This window comes from Papaver somniferum, chromosome 3 (assembly GCF_003573695.1).
Source record: "Papaver somniferum cultivar HN1 chromosome 3, ASM357369v1, whole genome shotgun sequence".
Taxonomy (NCBI): Eukaryota; Viridiplantae; Streptophyta; class Magnoliopsida; order Ranunculales; family Papaveraceae; genus Papaver; species Papaver somniferum.
This window is the reverse complement of record NC_039360.1, coordinates 62,410,479-62,431,770: the sequence shown is the minus strand read 5'-3', so window position 1 is coordinate 62,431,770 and position 21,292 is coordinate 62,410,479. Positions and strand designations below refer to the sequence as shown.

Below are 21,292 nucleotides of genomic sequence, written 5' to 3'. Positions count from 1 at the left end.
GCAATAAACAAGAGGTAGTGCTCAAGAATAAATTTGGCGAAACAACTGCATACGGATGAAATGTTCAGCTTGAACAACACGTGTGATGCACGTGCCCTTTACTAGTTATTATAGAGGTAAGATTACCCTGGAATTGTACAAGTTGCCTATTTTTTAAGACTTGCTAAAAATAGAGGTGTTACGGCCCCGGTGATACCAGTTATAAATAAAAATTATCTTTTGAATAGAATAAAATAAAAGAGATTCAAGCACGACAAAATTTAAGTGCGTTGACTACTAATCTGCAAGTAAATACGCAAGGATAGATAAAGGACCAACAGTAATATCTACATCTTCACACTAGGTTATTAGTCTGTCCTTGCATTCATCGTCACCTTCCCGGAGCTTGTTATTTTCCTCTTGCTGTAACAAAAGCTTCTCCATGTCTTCTAAAGGGAATCCCTTGGTTTCCGGAACGTACAAGTAGATAAACAAACCGACAAGACATGAGAAAAATTGCAGCAGAAAAAGCATATAGGCAATTCCAACATAGTATCCGATGACATCCAGAAAAATGTGGTGAACTACTATTTTAGAGGCCCAGTAAACCATCATACCCCTTACTCCACCAACAATTCTATACTTCATTGGGTATATCTCAGAATTTATGATCCACGGAACCGCTTCTATGCCAAGAAGATAAAGTACATTGCTACTGCTACCAGTGCTAATATTCCGAAACCCGATATTCCGTCTTCTTTGCTGTACCAAATATGATCCTGTGCACCAAGGTCACGGCCCTTGACGCCTCAAGTGAACACATAAGATAACTACCCAAGCGATACCATGATTCCAAATATGCTAATTAAAAGAAGTTTTCTCCTCCCACAACGATCTACCAAAACGATACAAAAGATTGTCCCAACAACACAGAGGACAGATGTGATGAGAGGAATTGCTAGTGCTGCCTGTTCCGTCATCTCGTCATCACTTGGACTATTAAATCCTCCGCCGCCTATCAAACGAAATATAGTATAGCTGTAGTGCATAATCATGTTCATACCAACAAAGTGCTGAGCAACTAGACAACCAATACCAGTGACCAGCCTTTCATATGGGGCGCGAATTCAGTGTCGTACCACTCACCATGATCGTCAATACTACCTTCTTTGGCTATTTCAGCTTCCATTGATAATTGCATCGCCTTCACTTCTTTGGAAACTTCACATGGAGATCTTAAAGTATTCAGAATTTCAACAGCTTCCTTTTTGTATCCCTATAAACAATTTGAAACTTCTAATTTAAGAAATTAAATACGATTGGGTATAATTGATGCAGCCTACACTATAGACCCGAGAAAAGGTATATATAATCACCTTTCTGTAAAGCCACCGAGGAGACTCAGGAATCCCACCTGCGAGTAATACTATAACATGAATTATACCAGGAACGATTCCAAGCTTCCAGTTCCATGTTTGATCCTTCTGAAAAGATGTTGATTAAAAGAGACAAAGTGACTTGTCAGTCATGTTAATCTAACTAAACACAAACAGTAGTATCCTAATTTCGAAAGCGTGATTAGAGACAAACCGCTATAAACCTGTATTAGCGGTTTCAAATGTTCTAAGAATTCTACCCAACAACGACAAAGATCAACAAATAATTGGGTGGACATATCAACAAGCCCCTTTAAATTTATAAAGCCAGATAGTACATAGTAAGGATAAATATACCTTAACCGAAGAATACAGATTGTTGAGATAGTAAAGTATTTTCCCTCCTGTAATTTGCAAGAAAATTGTGCTAACAAAGGCACCTCTCGCAGTAGGTGAAGAAAGTTCTGATATATATATAGGGAAAGTTGTCATAGTCATCCCCCCTACGCAACCTACTAAAATCATTCCCCAGATTGTATGATACCGATCCACGATATACACATTGAGAAGTGGAACAAACACAATGGCCAACAAATCTACAAACCCAATATCTACCAATCGACCTGCATTGTCAGTTGTCATATCAACCAAGAAAGCAGCAAGGGACATAGCTCCAAATGGAATATATAACATATTACTTGCCTCCTGTGTATCGACAGATTCAGAAAACATGAACGGTAAGTATTCAAAAGAACCAATAAAGAAAATATTAAGGTAACTTATATCAAGAATAACTAATGTTGAGTTGAAACTAGCTTACTATCTGCATCAAAAACCTCCAAGGAGATCTCTTAAACTCTCTTGGAAAGAAGGAAGTTGCATAGATTATTGCTGCACCCACAAGCATTATCCCAAGTTAATGAAAACTAAAAGATCAATGATGTAGTTAAGTCTTTTTTTTTTTTTTTTTTTTTTTTGATACGGCATAGCTGGACCCACCCACTTGAGCACTATAAGTCCAGCGACATCGCATAGGAGAGATGGGAACAAATAGGGGATCCAACCCTCGCATTGTGGGAGTGATCCCATTTTTTGCACTATAAGCAAAGAGGGTGGGTTTATTGTTGTGCTACACAATGGAACCCAATGATGTAGTTAAGTATAATATACTATATGATACTGGTACGTAGGCGACATATAATTCATAGACGTTTACGAAAAATTACCAGAATAATATCCAAAGAAGAGCCCCCCTGTACCAGCTATGAGTGCAATCATGCAAGGGCCGAGAAATCTTTTCTTCAAATCCCCAATACTTGTTTCATGCCCGTGATTACTCAAGCAGTTGCAGCATTGATCTGGATCATCACTATCTGGTTGTCATTCAAGAACTACAGCACTTGTCCCCATTGAGGATTTGTAATTTAAACTTTTCTCTTAGTGAAAACAAAAACAAAGAATATGAAGTTCTCAATGAATAAGAGTCTAATAAAAATGTACAGTTAAACAGCGTTATATTGCAGATGTCACAGTAGTACAGTGGTAAAGAGTGATACTTTTCCCTCTTTTTTATTGTCCCAAATAAATTGATACTTTTTTTATTGTCCCAAATAAATTGATACTTCAACATTGAGTAAGGCCACATTCCTAAGATCACCCTTTTAATTAATTATTGTAGTTAAAATTTTAATCTAAGAAATATATAAAATTTGATAGTCCTGTTTATAGTATCAAATTTCCTGTGTACAATTGGAAAAAATAATGAAAGTACCAATCTTTCAGTAACGATGAAACTAAAAAACCTAATTGAGATCGGAATACTACTTAAAGGACTTAATGCAGAAGTGTGAATACCAGCATATGTTCACCAGATTTTGATTAAAACATGGAATATGTTAGTCAGGAATTTCAACCAACAATTCAAAAGCATTAAACATATCTGCAGCACAAACAATAACAACAAATCGAGCAAAATAAATAAACAAGAAAACCATCATAAAAATTTAAATTTGGTAACTAGAAATACCAAACACCACTTACCGATCGGTTCAGAACCTGTTTTCAGTCTTAGGGATCGGTTGTTGTTTGCAAGAGTATTCTTTTTCCTTTACAAGAGAGAAACTTGCGGTGATGGTGGGGAAATTGAAGCTAAATAACGTTCAAACTAATGGTTGTTTGCGAACCCTAGACCGTGATAAGGTAACGAGTCTTTCTCGTTTTTGCTTTTTATTTGCGAACCCTAGACCGGGATAAGGTAACTCCCTGTTAACCTTCCATCTATGAGTCTTTCTCTTTTTGCTTTTTTTTTCTTTTTTAAAAAGACAGGCAAGCTGGGCCGGCCCCTCTGAGAAATCAGCCGGCCCTGCCTCCAACAAAGCCCGCTAACCCTCCAAGAGGGTAGTTAAAAGTCAATCCACAACATACAGTTGAACCTCGATAAACAAATGTTCGGTAAATGAATAACCTCGCCGAATGAATAATTTTCTCCGGTCTCGATTTGGGCCAAAGTAATAAGTGAATAACCTCGTTTAATGCATTAATGAATAAAACAAATTGGATCCTTAAAAGGCGCTATATAAATATAAACGAATAATTATATATATATATATATAAAAATAAACCAAAATACATAATCAGAAAATTTTACATAAAAATATGTAGGAGTGAACTCAAAAAAAATCATATATGGTTGATTGTTTTTTTCTTCCACCCAAACCAAAATGCACCGTATTCTTAATTTTATGTAATGCTTGCATAATTTCTGGAATATTTTTCCCGTGTTGTAGCAAGTAGTTTTTTAAAGTGACCATCGCTTTAAAAGCATCTTTAGATGACACATTTGGTACGACGCTACTATCATCTGGTTCAGGATCATTCTCATTATTTATTACTAACTCAATAACTGTATCATTCTCGTTAGGATAGTTCAAAAGATAACATTTCTATAACGTAAATTAGAAACGACGCCAATTAATCTTTGGATTTCTTCTTCTAATTGACCATTTTCTGGTATACTTACATTTTCTCCTATACAATTTAACTTCTTAATTGAGAAAATATTGTTTAAATGAATAAATATTCGTTTATCGATAAATGAATAACCCCGCTAAACGAATATTTTTTGTTGTCCCTGGAACATTCATTTATCGAGGTTCGACTGTATTTCCTTATGAAGAATCAGAGCATCTTACCACTTAGATAAATCAGATACAAAACTGACTGTTATAACATATTGTCTAGTACATTAAGCTACTTTGATTTCTATTTCTAGTCCTCTTTTCTTTTTCAGGATGTATTCAAAGAAAAAAGCACTGTCAAATTTTCCACAACTCACGAAACTAACCACTTCAATGTATCCCACATTCATCAAAAATCCACCAGATCTTCAGAATATGGTTCAACTCCCCGGTTTCCTTGCTAAATCTTCTCTTTGGTTCAGCAGTGCAGAGGAAGGTACCGCAGTGGGGGAGAAGGGATCGTAGCCTTGATTCCAAACTCCAGGACTAAACCCTTGCATATTATTACTAATTTGTTGGGTTTGAACAAAGAGGTTGCCTGATGGAATAGTAACACCAAACTTGTTCTGCTGAAGTTGAAGATGATTTACTGTCCGAGGCGGCGGCAAATTTCCAGGGGAATTGGGCATTTGGAGTCCCTGATGCGGGATTTGTGATGTTAGCATAGGATTTGGATTTGGAAATGCTGGAAATCTTAGTTGAGGCTGTGGAATCTGAGCTGTGTTGGCACCAAAAGAAACCAGAGCTTGAGGTTGTCCAACCTGATATGCAGCCCTGGGGCTTTGATTACTTAGAATGCTTACTTGCAATGATGAATTGTTCATGGCTGGTCGGTAAGATGGCAGCTGAGTCGGTGAAGTCTGTAGCGTTGTTGGTCTTGGCAGCATTTGAGGAGCTAGGGATGGAGATCCTGGACTTGCTTGAGGAGGAGGCACCAGAGGTCGAAAAGTGAAATCACCAGAATTTGGGCGCTGCGGTCTTGGAGTTGTGACTGGTAGCAGAATACTTCCCTGCTGCAGTTGGGATAATGATAGTGCGGGAGGAACATGTAATTGAGTGGAACCTAATGTGGGTTCAGCAATTGACGAGGGAGTTGATGCTGATGTAAAAGAAGGTACATTTGAAGGTGGGGGATACGGAGACCGACCTTCAGAGGGTGGACCCATTGGGTGATTTATACGCATCATACTAGATATCCCTTGAGATGTTGATGCAGCTGGTGATACACCCGACCATCCAACAGAGCTTCCAGAAGGAGTTACAGGTCTACCAGTCAATGGTCTCATTGATGCATGTTGAAGACTTGGATATGAGAACGTTCCTGTTGAAATTGGTCGATTACCAGTATTTTGATGTGGCATGGCAGAATTAGGTTGAGGTGCCATGGCACGGAAAGCAGGTGAGTTCTGCTGACTCTGCATGGGGTTGTTCAACATCGGAAAACCCTGAGATTGTTGACGAAGTTCAGGCATGTAAGACTGCTGTAGACTTTGCATCGGCTGTGGTTGACCAGGAATAAAAGGACGCTGAGAATGACCGCTAAAACTTGGATGCACAGTTGAAGTATTGATGGATGTTGGACGACATTGGACAGCATTGGACATGTGTGATGAGGGGGCATAACCAGAGTGGGGATGCACTGCAGGTTGGGGTGGGCCTAGTGGGAACCATGGACCATGGTATGGCTGAAATTGAACTTGTGTGCGACCAGACTGTGAAGGTCCTGCCATTGGCTGCATAAAACCGTGGTTAACACCAGCCATAGGTACCACATAACCAGCAGAACTAACGGCATCCTTCTGATTCTGATCAAACACATTCACACTATTCCCAGTGCCTGTTGCTGTATCTGTGGTAGCCGTCGCTGAATTTCCATGCTAGGAAACAACAAAAAAAAGAAGCAGAAATGAACAGAAATTAGGCTTATTAAGAACTTGGAAAAGGAGACGGCCGACTGCGTCTTCATCAATCTTATGAATGCTGAACTTACCAGTACTGGGGAAATGAGTAGTTCAATTAAGGAAACCGCGGCATCAATTTTCTCAAACGAGTCAGCTGATACATGGACATATAGCTCCTCATAAGCAATTTGAACATCATTTCCATCTGATGAGGTTGTTTCACCCTGGATATATGTTACCAAAAAAAGAAATCAGAGCCATATCTGTGCACAGTCTAGAGTATTTACATCTGAAGAGGTCGTTTTGATGCAACAAACGCGGATTTTCCTTCTATTGAAGTGCACAATTACCTTCTCTCCCGTACCCACTTTAGTACCATGAATTTGTATAGTAGCTCCAGTTTCCTGATATTGATTATAATAAGGAATTAATTCAAAGCCTTTTGTGGAGATTTTGATGAATTGCATTTGTTGAAAGAATATATAGATGAAAGCAGTTTAAAAAGAATCACCTCTTCTAAACGCTTTTGAGTATGGCTTCCAGGCCCTAATATCACGCCAACGAAATTGTATCCAGGGTAACGTGTGACCTGCACAAGTACACAGGGAATAAAAATATATATCACGCTTTCTAGTAAAAGTCAATCTTTGAAAAACCTGCTAAATTTGTTCAGAGAATAATCAATGTATAGATGAGTAGGAAAAGACACAATGTTGCCAGGAACCAAATCTCTGTAGTCGTCAAACAACAAAGCTCCCCTCTAGACAGTACAGATACCCTTAACAACGTCTGTTTAACCTAAAAAGCTGGTAATCTTACGGCTCTTGCAAATGCTGCAGCACCATGAACGATGACAAGAACAGTCCATTGATATAATCTTACACCTCTACTCTGCGCCAAATATCAGCAAATACTTCTATATTGCTTTTGGCCACAAACTGGCGAAGCCAGCAAGGATTATCCTTTCAAAGAATGAAAAAGATCTATAGAAGAGCAGACTATAATAAGAATGTAATAATCAGCGCCTTACAGGAATAGGAATCTTGGCCTCCTTCAATAGTGGTTTGTAATCCGGTGGAACCTTGTAGCTCGGATTCAACTTTAGTATCTCCCCTGCAGGCAGAATGACAGATTATTGTATTTAAGATTGAATAAATATTAAAATTAAGGTCTGAGGATGGCTGCCAACTTACCAATAATCTCTTGTTTCTCCAGTGCTAACATTTCAAGCTTCTCCATCTGCTTTTGCAGGGAAAATGATTAGCCAAAAGCGAAAAAAGAAAATGTAGACACTTAACTAATCACATACAACGCTCTTGACCTGGTCATCTTTTTGAGCCCTAGAAGATTCAGGATGTGGAGCATCTTTCAGTAGTTCTGTGCCTTTTTCATCTTCCTCCTCGAGAACTCCCGATTTCAACTGTTGTGCTATTTGGTCTACTCGAGTCTGCTCAAAATTTGTACCACCACACAGGCAGTAATATCACTTAATCACCTGGAAGTGCAGCTTCCATATGAGACTACACAAGGAAGCTACGATATTTTAGCACCCAAACAGGGAAGGAAAATGCTCAATTGCTGAAGGTTGAGCAATTGACTTTTCTCCCTAACAGGAGCTAAAAATATCGTTGACCATATCTAAAAGTTTCCATTTTTTAAAAGCTAAATTGATTAAAAAGAGATGATACACTGAGAAAGATGTAACCATTTCAAAATGATGGTATATAACAAAATTCCAATATACACTAGTTCATAACTGCTTAACCTTGCAACTTGCAAGGAGTCTAGAGGATACCTGATATGCTAAAGCTCTTCCTTTCCGAACAGCAGCATCTTCTGAGAGATCAGCACCCCATTTTGTTTTCCTTTTGATTTGTTTATTATCCTCTACTTTGGCTGCATCTCGGGCTTCAGTCTTCCTAGGACGGATGGCAGGAACCAGCGAACCTGCTAATTTATTCTTTGGTATAACAAATCCAGCCTTCTTTATGAACATGGAAACTTTTGGAGTACTAGCTGATGCTACAGATGAGGTGGCCATTACAGTTGTCTGAGCACGATGAGGTTCAACTGAAGATGCCTGGTCAACTTTCGTGGCCATATTGTCCCCAAAATGCCTTCTTAAAAACGGAAAAGGATTTCACCCTCGAAAGCACTAGAAGAATACCGAAACAATAAACCAAATGAGTCTAACCAGTCAATATCCATGTTCCATTTTTTAGTAAGCATCAAGAACAAACAAAACACAATCAATATAAAACATAACCAAGTAAATTAATGGAGCAACGGAATTGAGAAAAACAGAAACATCTGAAACAATGATATACTGAGCATATCTAAAGCCAACTGTTTAAAATGATGGACTGATAAGACCTATCATCACATGCCTCTGGTTTTGAACACTCCTCATCTGCGTTTTTACATTCTACCTAAATACCAATTATATGTCGGGTTTATAGCTAACTAAATGTTAAACCATAATAAATTAAACCCATTAAATTTACATTGTAATGCTGACCCCTTACATCTTGAGCAACTAAAGGAAGGGGGGTTGTTAAACAATGAAGACAATGTAGATTAAATACCCCTTACATCTTTGAGTTGCTCTCAATAAAAATGTACTTCCAGGATCTCTTAAGTATTTATATGACAATGTAGATTAAATACCGACTACTTTTCTCAAAACCCTAGTAGAGGCAAACTCTAATGTACAGAAAAAATATGTAACTTAAAAGAAAGGGCATTACCATAATGAAACTATGATTTTAGAATTGCTTAAAAACAATATCAATTCTACCACAACATTGATAATAAAGAACAAGAAACAGTGTTTTAATGGAATCTTGAACTCAAATCAGTAAAAAAAAAATTAGGTTTTAGAAACCCCTAAAACTTAACAGTGATTCCACCTACAACAGCAAATCCCTAATATATACAGAAGTAATTAACTCATTTAAACATCATCAACTTACAAAAAAATCTCAAAAAAGCAAGAGAAGAGTCGGTGATTACAAAAAAGAAAAAAAAGTAGAAGAAGCAGAAAAAACAAAGTATTACCTGAAAAGTTGAGAGTTGTGATTTTGCTTCTTCAGATTTGTGTTTGTGGTTTTGCTTCTTGTTTGAGGGTTTTCAGAGAGACGACTGTTCCACTACTAAGTTTCTTTTCTTCGATGGGGAACAGACTTGATGTTCTAGACTTCTAGTACTCCTTATTCCTTATGCTTTTATGCTTACAAATCAAGATACCCCTCTTGTTTGTTAAAATTACAAATTACCCATGCCGGCGTTCAGTTCCGATGGGAGGCAGATTCCCGGCAGCAGGTTTTGGGGTCACGGGGGAGATTTTTCATTAGTAATGCTAGATGTTGCCATGTTGGCAAGAACTATCTCGCCTTTGCGCAATACCCACAACAAATCCGCAACTACATACCTATCCTAGAATTAGCATCGGAAAAAATTATCTTCATATTCTGCAGATGAGATGAACCGAACAGTTTATTAAAAAAAATGGAGATGAACCGAACTAAGAAATGTAGAACAACAAGCGACATTTTGGACTGGCATTTGGAGTAAGCAACAAAGATATCCACACACAAGATCTTTCATTCCTTAGATATGACAATTGACATTCTTCCCAGTCACAAATATAATAGGATAAAAACTTCATACTTTCTGTGTACAAATATTACAGAAGGAAGTTTGGAAATCTAAAAGTGACGGGATGATGGTGTTCCTCTTTTTTTTTCATAAGGTGTGGATGTGAAGGTAAGCCACCAGAGATGACATGGAACGATCAAGCATTTGGACCTCCAAAAGCTGCAGAATATTGCTGAACTGGTCCTGGTATTGCAGTTTGGATTCTTTGTTAACTCCAATAATCGGAGATCATCTTCTTTCCAGGAACTCTGAAACCACAAGATGTAAAAGTTACAAAGACAGCACTAAAACAAAAAGATGGAAGAGGCTCCCTGATGCAAAGATCAACTGTAATCTATCCCAAGTCAAGTCATCCAAAAAAGCCCGATTCCAATCTTTAATGGGAAAAACAGACGCATTATGATCAGTACTTAGTTCTACATAATTAATTGTGGGTGCACCATACATATAAAACGGACCTGTTTGATCCTAGTTCTAGCTTAACTGCTGAAGCTCTATATTTTGACTTGGATCACACAAAATCATGTCCCCGCTCAGCTAATCATAATGTCGATAACCTTTCTATGATTGGAACCCCTATCAACTCGAACTGAAACAAATGTCATAATACATAAGCATCTTCATCTCAGAGAATAAGTGACATATGGTGTGATAGTTGGAACTAAACTAATGTTACAAATAAAATCACCTACAAATGATGTTTTTGAAGTTACAGCGAAGCCGAGAATAGAATAACAGAACCAACATAAGATGAAAAATCAGTACAGAACAAAACCCTTACTGGAGCAATTGTTTTCTAAGAATGCAAAAAATACTTACACTTGAAGAAATCAACTTCAACTTTGTATGATGTTTGTGTTGTTGTTCTCGAACTTCCGTGGTTCTTCTAACATTTACGGGTTTCTTCTAACAATTTGATGAAGTTGGATAAGACAATAGTGTCGTTGCTGGCATCTCTCTCCAAGCAACCATTTCTCCTCAAGCTGAACATCCACATCCCTGAACAATATTGCATAACCACAACAATAAGTGCTTTGCACATAAGCAAGAAACCTATAATAAAAAATATGTTAGACCAGGCATTCAGGAAATGGAGTTGTTAGGTATGCAGTAAACCTCCTTAGACTAAGAACTTCATAATTCTTCCGCAGGTAATCAGCATGATTTGTGAGAGCATCTTGAGCATATGGTTTGCCTACAGTTCTTACTGCAGCTGCATTTAGTAAATTTTCTAATGAGCCGTGCTTTTTCAACAGCTTAAGGGCTGTCTTTCGACCAAAACCAGGGGCTAAATGTTGAATCCCAGGAACACCATCAACCTCATCACCCATAATACATCCTGCAAACAATCATGCAACTAAAACCCAGTAAATGACAAGCGAAAGTTATCGAGTGTCCTGACAAGCTGTGTGGTATCTGTTGGAATTTCAGCTCCTTAACCTTTATGCTTTACCACTAGACAGCTTACAAGCTGAAATTAGACTTGAACCTAGTATTAGCATACTCAAGAACTCACTGAAAAGCACCACATATAGCTATAACACTACATATGATTCATACTAAAACAAGATGAGAACAAGGAAATAGAAACATTCAAGACACTTAAACCTTCATGACTTATCATCAACTTCTATTTCCTCACATTAATTAAGAGCAAGGGCTATGGGATAGAGTGTTTTGACACCCTATCCCTTTCAAAATGGGAGAGAGTAGAGCTGATAGACTGTATTTGCTACCGTGGGATAGAGGGGGCAAAAGACTATAAGGGTAATGATGCGCCGTGTAGAAGAAAAAGTTGACTCGTAAAAATTTAAAGCTAAAAGTGAGTCAGAATTTTTTAATAATAAAAAACTAAAGTTTGATGGGTCACGGTGATTTTTGAATTTTTTAAATAACAAAAAACTTAAAGTCCGTAGTGGGCCATGCAAAATTGAAAGAAGAAATCTATTAAACGGGAAACAATGAGCCGTATGCTTTCACTTTTATTTTAAACGGCAAACAAAGAGCCGTTTTATATCTGTTTTTTTCAAACGGCAAATCGATAGCCGTGTAGTGAGCACTTTCACACACTCGTTCGGACAAAAGAGAGGCCGATTGAGTTTGGGATGAAAGGGTGTTTTTCTCTATCCATAGTAGGACCTAACTTGATCAACTCTTTCATTTTGAAAGAGACTCTCAACCCCATAGCCCTTGCTCTAATGATGGATAAAAATTGATTTGCTTTTAAAATAAACTTGTGAGGCTAGAAGAGAGTCTTAGTCATGCTTGCCACATGTCACTCCAACCTTTCTATCATGAGTTGGAGGACACCTCATGGCTACAAAGGACAGCTCATATGACATGTCAAGCTAAAGGACATGTCATGCTTTGACACAACCATATCTAGCATCCACCTTAAGCTAGTCTTTAATGCATGATTAATACCATAAACATGCCTTAATGCGGATTAAGACTAATCCGACTTAACTTAATCTAAACAAGCATTACTTTAACCATATGGGATTTGTTGCGCAAAACACAAAAAAGTCTTAACAGTATCATCTTCTACAACTTTTAAGTTAGCTTCCTAAACACTGAAAACATTCAAAAAGGGATAGCATGTGATCATGACCAACGGCCAGAAGGTGAAATTATAACACAGATGTCAGAAGTACAATCACATGATGAGATACAAAGATAGTGTGACTTGCAGACACAAATTATGCAACGACAAGTGGAAAATAATGCAAACATTTCTCTGAGAGGATCATTGTATACCAAGTGAACATCTATAGTTGTACATGCACAATACAACATGAACCAAGAGAATCTCTCATTTCCAAGGCCACATTTTTTTTATGGAAAGAGAGTGCTCCACAGGCTTCAGTGTAAAAATCAGTGAAACATTTTGAAGACAGCATTGCTTATAATGCAGTACTGTGATAAAAGAAAACACTATCCCGATGTGGGTGATTTTTGCAATTTTAATGAGGAAAGTAAATGTCAGTTTTACTACCAAGAATATTCTTGAGAAAAGGCTCTACTAAGGTGCGAAAAGATAAATTATATGGAGGAGTAACAGAAGTCCTATGATACCAGAAACACCATCCCAGGTGGGTAATTTTTGCAATTTTAATGAGGATAAAAAAGGTAGTGTCAGACTGTTGCAGGAGCTTTTTATGTTGGTTACTTATAATTGGGATTTACTAGTTTCCATTCTATAGTAGAGCATCCTGTTCCTTTATTAGTAATATTTTATTTTCTTAGGGTTTTGTATTCTAGTATATGAGTAGTTCTTAAGAGTATGTTTTAGGTAGACTTGTCTTATTTTGATTTAACTTATAATTAACAGACAACAGTGCTAGGTATTAACCTCAGACTCGATTGTCTATGTTCTTTGGTTCCTACTGTGCTTTCTACTAGTTTATGTCTGATCATAGACATAGAAAAAGATATGGAAATGTTACTCCTACTATGCATCTGAGAAACAATGCTCTCGATAAAAGGAGTAAGGTGTAAAGTATAGCGACGCTGCCAAAATGCGAGCATTATCAACAACAAATCCCGGATAACCAGAAGTTATTGTTGAGTATTTTAATCTCCCAAACATGGCTATATTTCTTTTTTCTACTGTATATTTGTTCAATCCAGTGAAAGTTTAATATTGTAGCACATCATGGTTCATTAAAGTTCACATATTGATCCATTAAGAATCTTCTAACTCCCATATATAGTTCTAAAGTTGTTCATCAAGCTATTCTCGAAGGTCCGGTTTCATTTGCTTAGGACTTAGGAAATGGCAAAAGCTTCAAAAGCTATCTATTCCTTCCCCCCATCACCCCTAACTTATTAGCACAAGTTCAATGATGTCCACTGGGTGATTCAATAAATAACTGTCATTAAAAATCAATTGGTTCCAGTGGTTACTAAGTTTCATCAGTTAACAACTGCATCAAATTGAATTTGTACTTTTTCTGCTTATGGGGATCTTAATAAGTTGTGAAATACGACATTTCTGAAAGTGAAGAGCTAGTGAAAGAGTATCTTACGCAGACTTAAATCAGAGCTTGGATCACAATCATACTGAGCCATATAGTGCTTCAATGTGTAAAAAGACCAGCGGCCGAATTCTGGCATGGGCATGACAATTTGCACTTCTTCAGATATTAACTGCTTAAAGTCTTTATCTGGAGAACCAATAACAACCCGAAATCCTTTCTGTAGAACTTTCTCAACAAGCGTAGCAACAACATCATCTGCTTCATAGCCTTCGATCTTTAGCACCTGCGTTGGTTTACAACTTCAATATTCAAACTTTTGGAACAACAGTCAACAAGTTGCAGCAGAACCCTAATCGAAATAACTTGTACATCAAGAAGAATTTTTCACTTACTGGCACATTGCATTTCTGTAGGACCTCCGTAATGACATGCCGCGAATCTCTCCCAGGCTCCGCAACCCTCGTATATCGTTTTGTCGTTGATAATTGTTTGGAGAATTTTCTCCTATGAGCTTTATATGAAGGTAGCAAAACTCTTCGGAATTCATTTGCTCTGTCACCATCAAGAACCTGAAACAACATACATAGTTGAGGTAAGGCGAAGATAACTACAATGAGATTAGAAGTTACCAAATGAAATAAAACACTTGAGGAAAATATCTCAATCCATCTGGACAGACATTGGTACCAAAGAACTTAATTTAAGAAATGTACTTACTTCCACATTCCAAGATTGGGCAATTACATCTCAGTGTTAATAACTCTGAAAACATGCATTAATAATATGTATATATACTGCACTGTCAAATCATATACCAACATGGGTATCAAAATTCATGAAATTTGGGTTACCCCAAAAACTGTTGAATAAATGTGAAAAAGGAGAATATTGAGACAGACATAGAAATAAAGGTACATTCAAGTTTAACATTTGGAGGTTTCACATCTTATGGAATACAATTTGAATCACAGAGATAAATAAGAGAACAGTGAAACCAGATAGAATGAAAGGGAAAACTTACAGCAATGACAGGACTACGATGGCTGACTTGGGAGAAGAAAAGAGAAACCCAATGAGCAAATGATTGTAAACTGGGTGTACTTCCTTTATAACAAAGAGGATTCACATCTAAGAAGAAAACCCTTTCTTGCTTGCTGCTGGTATTATTTGGTGATAAGAGTAATTGCCCACAACTTGTTTGGTTTTGTGACGAAGTGGAGAATGTAGAAGAAGAAGGGGATGAATTGAGTCTTCTTGTACTAGTAACTGTAGTTCTATTTGGGCATGGCAAAGAAACAGATGGGATGGAAGTAAATGAAGGAGAATGGTTTTTATTTTTGGGAAGATGGGCGAGAATGGTTGCTCCTCCTAGTCCTACTGTTGCCACTTCTACTACCATCTTCGTAATTCCTACGCGGAACCAAAAAAGAAATAAAAAGTACGGTTTTCTGGGTTTGGGAATTTTCTTTCGTTTTCTTTTTCTTTACTGGGGCAGATAAAGCTATACAAAGATCGGCCCTTTTCCCCTTTCTCGAAACTTGTTGTAGGGTGGGTTTTCTGTTTACAGAAGCCATTACAGGTGAGATGAGAAGTAGTGCCGTGAGGTTAGCGGGACCTAGACAAGACCAATCTATCACAACAACCAATTTAACGGTTACGGTTATGTGTCATGAGTCATGACCATGAGCACCAATATGAAATGAAACATTTACCTTTCTCAAGTGATATATACCAAACTCACTCTCAGGTTAGTAGCTTAAAATTGTGTTTCACGTCGCGTTTGGATACCAGAAACATAAGTCAGGAGGAAAAATATTGAACCTTATTATTGGGCTTAAAAAGGGTGAGTTTTGGGGGGGGGGGTTTGAGGTCATGAAATAACAACCTATATGACCCCTTATCTATATTTTTCTCTAATGTCTAATCTACCCTTAATTTGATTAGTGTTAATTAAATTGATTTAGCTAATTAATCAGTCTTAATGAATCGATTAGCCTAATAAAAACATTAATCTTATACAAATCAAAACTTGATATTTTTGAGTTTTGAAGAAGTGAAAATGGTGATTTGGATGATTTTTTTTTGACAAATGACGAAACCCTTTATCACAAAACTCAAGATAACCTTATAATCAACTCCCAACATCAATTTTATCAGTTTAAATCAGTCGGAAATCTGAAAAAAAATATGGAATTTTCTGCTGTTACGGCCGGGAAATTGTATCGAACCAGCCGTAATTAAGCACTTACGGATAGGATATGAGGAATTCCCAGCCGTAAACTGTAATCACGGATGGGAAGTTAAGAACTTCTAGCCGTTATACAACCAAGAATCTCCTGAGTCTGTTTCACGGCTTGGAATTCTTATATTTCCCGTTCGTAAATAGATTTGAAAGTTGAGAAATTTTTTGATTCAACATGAATTCTTAATACGAATGAAAATTACTAACAAATTCACTAACTAGACCATAATAAAACTCATTACAAAGATGGTTTTAATAACATCCCTCTCGATGTATTAAGAAGTCTTTGATGATGGCGAATTGAGCTTCCAAGTTGAAATCATAATCTTTCCATTTTCTCCATTCTTTCTTAGCTTGAGCTGCGACTTCTCTATCAGTCTCACCTTTAAGTCGAAGTTGGTTGCACATACGATGTAAAGCCATATATTCTTCCACTTTTTTGCGTATGTCTGAAAATCGAAGATACAATTCAACCCCATCGCGGTTGTTAGTGTTACCTGTTTCACCAAAAAAAATTCTCGAAAATATTACTCCAATACGATTGACTTGGTAAACCGCGTTTCTTTCGTTCTTCTCCCTTCTTTGGATAGCATAATACAAAATTTTTGCAAAGAGATAAGTCTTCTTCCAAAGTGAAGTTGGGTTTATCCTTTGAGTACATTGTATTGAGTTTGTAGGAGTTTTGGTGGAGATTATTGATGTAGAAGGTATGATTTTGATTTGGAATGAGTGATTATAGAGAGATAGTGGAGTTATTTCAAGTTTAAATAATTGGTTGAACAACTAGAACCTTCTATAGATCAGTCTTCCAACGGGTATATTTTTCAAAATTCAAAAAACTAGCTGATTTGAAGTGGTACAAGTGAAACTATAGATACTTACGGCTGGGAAATTCAAAGGAACATCCAGTCGTAATTCTGTGTGACCTGCAAAGTTGGTGGTCTGCCAAAGTTACGGTTAGGATTCCTGGCCGTATACCTGTTTTTTAACTATTGATCAAAAAAACGGCTGGGATTCATGTCCGGGAACAGAATTACGGCTAGGATATGTAGCCGTCGTGTAGGAGTCTTTTTTTGGGGGTTTAACAGAGAAATATACAGCCAGGAATGTCCAAACCGTAAACAACGGCGGATGGGTTTCCAACCGTTTATATTGTAACGGCTAGGAAGTATCTAGGTCGACTAAGACGTAAATAAATTCACGGATATAAAACCTAACCGTGAAACAAGCACGGCTTGGAAACCTGGCCGTAAACATGACTCAATGTAGTTCAGGGAAGTCAGACCAAAAACGGGTAGGTATTTCTCAACCGTTGAAGCAAAACGGACGGGTTTCCTAACCGCAAGAAGTTTTACGGCTGGGAGTTCCCAACCGTTCTAGCTTTTACGGCTATCAAATTTTGTTTTTCAATATTTATGGGTATTTTCGGCTAGGTTTTGTGAAGCAACGACCTAGCCGAAAATGCCTGAAAAAAACAATGATGTTGTTTTTTTCCTCATTTTTCTTAGATTAACCACAAACACACTGAAAGACTAACATTAATTCATAAATGCAAAGTTATAAAAATCCATCCATCTCAATCCTTAACCAAAGTAAAATGTCAAAGGCTTAGATAACAAAATATTCATTAAGTAAAATACTAAAAAACGAGTAGATTGCCATTCACTTGATTCCTCCCCAGAAGACTCTTGTAAGAACTCATCCAAATCGTCATGTTTAACAACTGGTTAACTCTAGCCTTTTTACCTCCTTTTCCCTTACCAGCTTGAGTGGTAGTCTTTTTACCTCCACCACGTCCACCTCGAGCAGCACTTGTTCTACCACGACCTTCTTTTTTTCCACCTCGAGCACTTGATCCACCTCGAGCACTTGTTTCAGCACGGCCTCCTTTTTTGCCGCCTTTTCATTGCTTTGATGGAGCTTGCTCGCGGGAGGGAGTATTCGAGTCGTCGCTAGAAGAAGGAGACCTAGCCCTCTTACTTCTCCTTGATCGGTCATCTTCTTGAGTATATAAACCTCATTTCTCAGGGTGTATTATGCCTTGGACTCGATTCCGAAGTAATCTTAGTTCAGGTACGGTTAACTGCTCTCTCGAATCAATCATACGGGTGATGTCCTTGGACACCCAACGAACTCGTTCAACCTATTTTTCATATCAAATACACTTATTCATAGCTAATCAACAAAAAAAAACATTTATAAACATAATTAGTAGTATACGTACCACCATCTTCTCCCATTCATTTTGTTCATTTATCTCTTTTGCTGATTTTGAACTCTCTTTCGCCGCTTTCTTCAAATATCTCCGCGCCTCGGGATCAACATTTTCCACATAAAGATGAGCTCACTCTTGATACCATTCATGTAATTGGCATCCGCTTCGGATGTCCCATGAGCAGCTTCAAGCCCTCTTCTACTCATTTGGTTTTCCGGTTGGGAACGATCATTCCAATCTTCGACCGACGGAGCTATTGTTGTTGCATACTTCAATCTGACATCTTTGTCCTTAAATATGGAGTAGGCTACGCTCAGTGGAAAACGAGATTCTTGAGGTACAATTTTCTGGACAAAACCTAATTGGCGGAGCGTTCTACGAGGATCCAAAATGACGAACCCGGTTGAATGAAACAAAGGTCCCGTATAGGTCGCCACATTAGAAAATACTCTATCACCAACTTCCTCATCTCCATCCTCATCAAGTTTCAAATATGGATCAAAGTTCACATCATCAATTGTCAAAGCATCCAATTTTCTCCTCATTTCGACCATTTCGTTCTCCTTACCCTTGTGTTGGGTCCCTCCAAAGGGGTATCTTCCTCTTGTAGGTTTCTCTAGAGGCCATTTTTTATCCTGAGTAGGCCTCAAGGATTTGAAATGGTCGTAAACCCATGACTACGGAACAAAAATTAATCAATTAACACAAAAGTAAAATAAAAGTAAAATAAACCAACATTTGTTATATTAACACAAAACAAATACCTGGATAAGAGCAACACAACCCGTAATTTGTGGTATGTTCCACCTAGAAGCTTTGCAAAGATTCTCCATCACACTAGCAAGGACGGCGATGCCCCACGAGTATCTGGGAACCTCGTTTGTTTCCGGATCGAGACTGAGAGTCTTCAACCACTGCAAATAACAAGCATTGACCTTATTTCCTGAGAAATCTGGAAAAAAGACGGTCCAAAGAGCGTGCAACAAGTAAGCTATAGCCGTATGTCTAGCTCTTTCAGCGTACATTATGATCTGTCCATTCCTGGTCTTACGGTCAGAATCCTCAAACTGCTCCCTCAGACGAACCAGTTTAATCTTCCTTGAATTATTAATCGTTTGATAAGTTTCACCCGGTTCATGAAATCCCCTTTTAGCTCTGGGAGCGGCTCCATAACCAATCTCAAACTCTTCTTCCGCTTTCTCTTTGTCCCATCCAAGATAGTGGTTAACCAAAACATAAAGCTCATCATAAGGTAGAGTTTTGTTGAAACCCTCATACACAGCCTTTCCTTCCAAAGCAAGACCGGTGATTTCCTTCACATCATCCGGAATAATAGCCATCTCGCCGAATGGGAGTTGGAAAGTCATGGTTTCGGTCCAGAATCTTTCTCTAAAGTTGCAAACCGTCACAACATCATACGTTTTCTGCAGCGCCTCGATTCCGGACCATAACCCCGAAGCTTTTACCAAAGCTACCACATCTGGATGCTCTGGATTCTCACCCTCCAACGGCCAAAACTTTGGTTGTTGGTGCTTTAGTTTAGGGACCGCTTTATCAGGAAACTACAAATAATATAAAATTTTGGTTGTTACGATTGAATATCCGTAATAAACTGAAAACAACATATATTAAGTTTGATTTATTACCTTTGTGGCACAGACTCTAGCAGCCCATGATGACTCGTAATCAATCAAGACGGAATGATCTCTTGGCGAACCCCAAGGTCTCCCATTCTTCTTTTTAGGTAAAAACTCCATAGCATCAATGATGTCTCTTGCATTATCCTTTGGTGGATACTTCTTCTTGTCTCTTGCCACTGCTTTACCTTTATCAAGAGCAGCACCACTAGAAGTGCCAACTTCAGTAATCGCAAGTACACCTTGATTCCCACCTTCATTTCCTCCAGTAATAGCAATAACATCATTTCCTCCACCTTCATTTCCAGTAACAGCAGCATCATCATTTCCTCCACCTTCATTTCCAGTAACATCAGCATCATCATTTCCTCCACCTTCATTTACAGTAACAACAGCATCATCACTTCCTCCACCTTCATTTCCAGTAACAACATCATCATCACTTGTATTCCTTGCGTTTGCACCCAATGGTTTTTCGTTGACGGGGTTGCGGAGTGGGCTCACTAGAAGGTGTTACTTCTACTGATCTTCTCTTCCTTTTTTCTTCTTTTCTGTTCAAAGACAAACCATACCAAAATGCAAAAGAAGATAAGTCACAATGGCAGGAAAATCTAGGCAAACTCTAGCCGAAAACCAACAAACGGCTAGGATGCGTACAAAGTTCCAGATGAAACATAATTACGGATGGGATGTTTATCAAAAGTCCAAGCCGTAAAAAAACCGGCTCGGATAAATAGAAAATCCCAGCCGCAACTATAATAACAGATGGGAAGTTGACTTATCGACCAAGCCGTATAAACTATAACGGCTGGGATTTTTTTCTTTTCATTGCTTTATCATGTTACGGATAGGAGGACCTAGCCGCATAACATAATCGGCTGGGAAACTATAATTTATGGTTTGGAAAAACAATTACGGACAACAAAACCTAGACGTTACCAGTACCGCTGAAACATGCATTCGAACTCAGAGACATATACGGCTACGAAAGTCCCAGCCGTGATTCAGTCTTCACGGATGGGAATATTCAATCTCGTACGCCTCGACCAGAATCACGGCTGGGAGTTCAACAATTTCCCATCCGCGAAAATAAAAACGGCTGGGAGTTCTTATATCTCCCAACCGTGTTACAACTAAACGACTGGGTATTCAACTTATCCCAACCGTGATACCTATTTACGGTTGGGAATAAAAGAACTCCCAGCCGTAATCAATTTCTGAAACTGTTTTTTCAGACCTAAAATCTTCGAAACCAACTGAAAGATCGAGAAAGAGCTTAAATAAACAG

At 38.0% G+C, this 21,292-nt stretch overlaps 2 protein-coding genes and 1 pseudogene across 7 annotated transcripts; all 3 read right to left on the bottom strand.

Moving 5' to 3' along the window:
- Window positions 1-202: 202 nt before the first annotated feature.
- On the bottom strand, window positions 203-3,626 carry LOC113356315 (inositol transporter 4-like). Of its 3 annotated transcripts, XM_026599429.1 has the most exons (8): window positions 3,396-3,626; window positions 3,210-3,294; window positions 2,582-2,713; window positions 2,176-2,246; window positions 1,713-2,060; window positions 1,356-1,463; window positions 1,126-1,255; window positions 203-994 (listed from the first exon to the last, which is right to left on the bottom strand). In XM_026599429.1, the coding sequence occupies exons 3-8, from the start codon at window positions 2,631-2,633 to the stop codon at window positions 810-812; spliced, it is 894 nt and encodes a 297-aa protein (XP_026455214.1). In that variant the 5' UTR covers window positions 2,634-2,713; window positions 3,210-3,294; window positions 3,396-3,626; the 3' UTR covers window positions 203-809. The 3 variants fall into 3 exon arrangements, with proteins under 3 accessions (XP_026455214.1, XP_026455215.1, XP_026455213.1); XM_026599430.1 differs by having other exon boundaries at window positions 2,176-2,484; window positions 2,582-3,294; XM_026599428.1 differs by lacking the exon at window positions 3,210-3,294.
- An 876-nt stretch (window positions 3,627-4,502) lies between these two features.
- LOC113356314 (splicing factor 1-like) lies at window positions 4,503-9,454 on the bottom strand. 4 transcript variants are annotated; one of them, XM_026599424.1, is made up of 9 exons: window positions 9,331-9,454; window positions 8,069-8,428; window positions 7,595-7,720; window positions 7,467-7,512; window positions 7,304-7,386; window positions 6,785-6,862; window positions 6,624-6,677; window positions 6,363-6,497; window positions 4,503-6,249 (listed from the first exon to the last, which is right to left on the bottom strand). In XM_026599424.1, the coding sequence occupies exons 2-9, from the start codon at window positions 8,372-8,374 to the stop codon at window positions 4,753-4,755; spliced, it is 2,325 nt and encodes a 774-aa protein (XP_026455209.1). In that variant the 5' UTR covers window positions 8,375-8,428; window positions 9,331-9,454; the 3' UTR covers window positions 4,503-4,752. The 4 variants fall into 4 exon arrangements, with proteins under 4 accessions (XP_026455209.1, XP_026455210.1, XP_026455211.1 ...); XM_026599425.1 differs by lacking the exon at window positions 7,595-7,720; XM_026599426.1 differs by lacking the exon at window positions 9,331-9,454 and having other exon boundaries at window positions 7,595-7,768; window positions 8,069-8,206.
- Window positions 9,455-9,804: 350 nt separating this feature from the next.
- LOC113356313 lies at window positions 9,805-15,452 on the bottom strand (annotated as a pseudogene).
- Window positions 15,453-21,292: the final 5,840 nt, after the last annotated feature.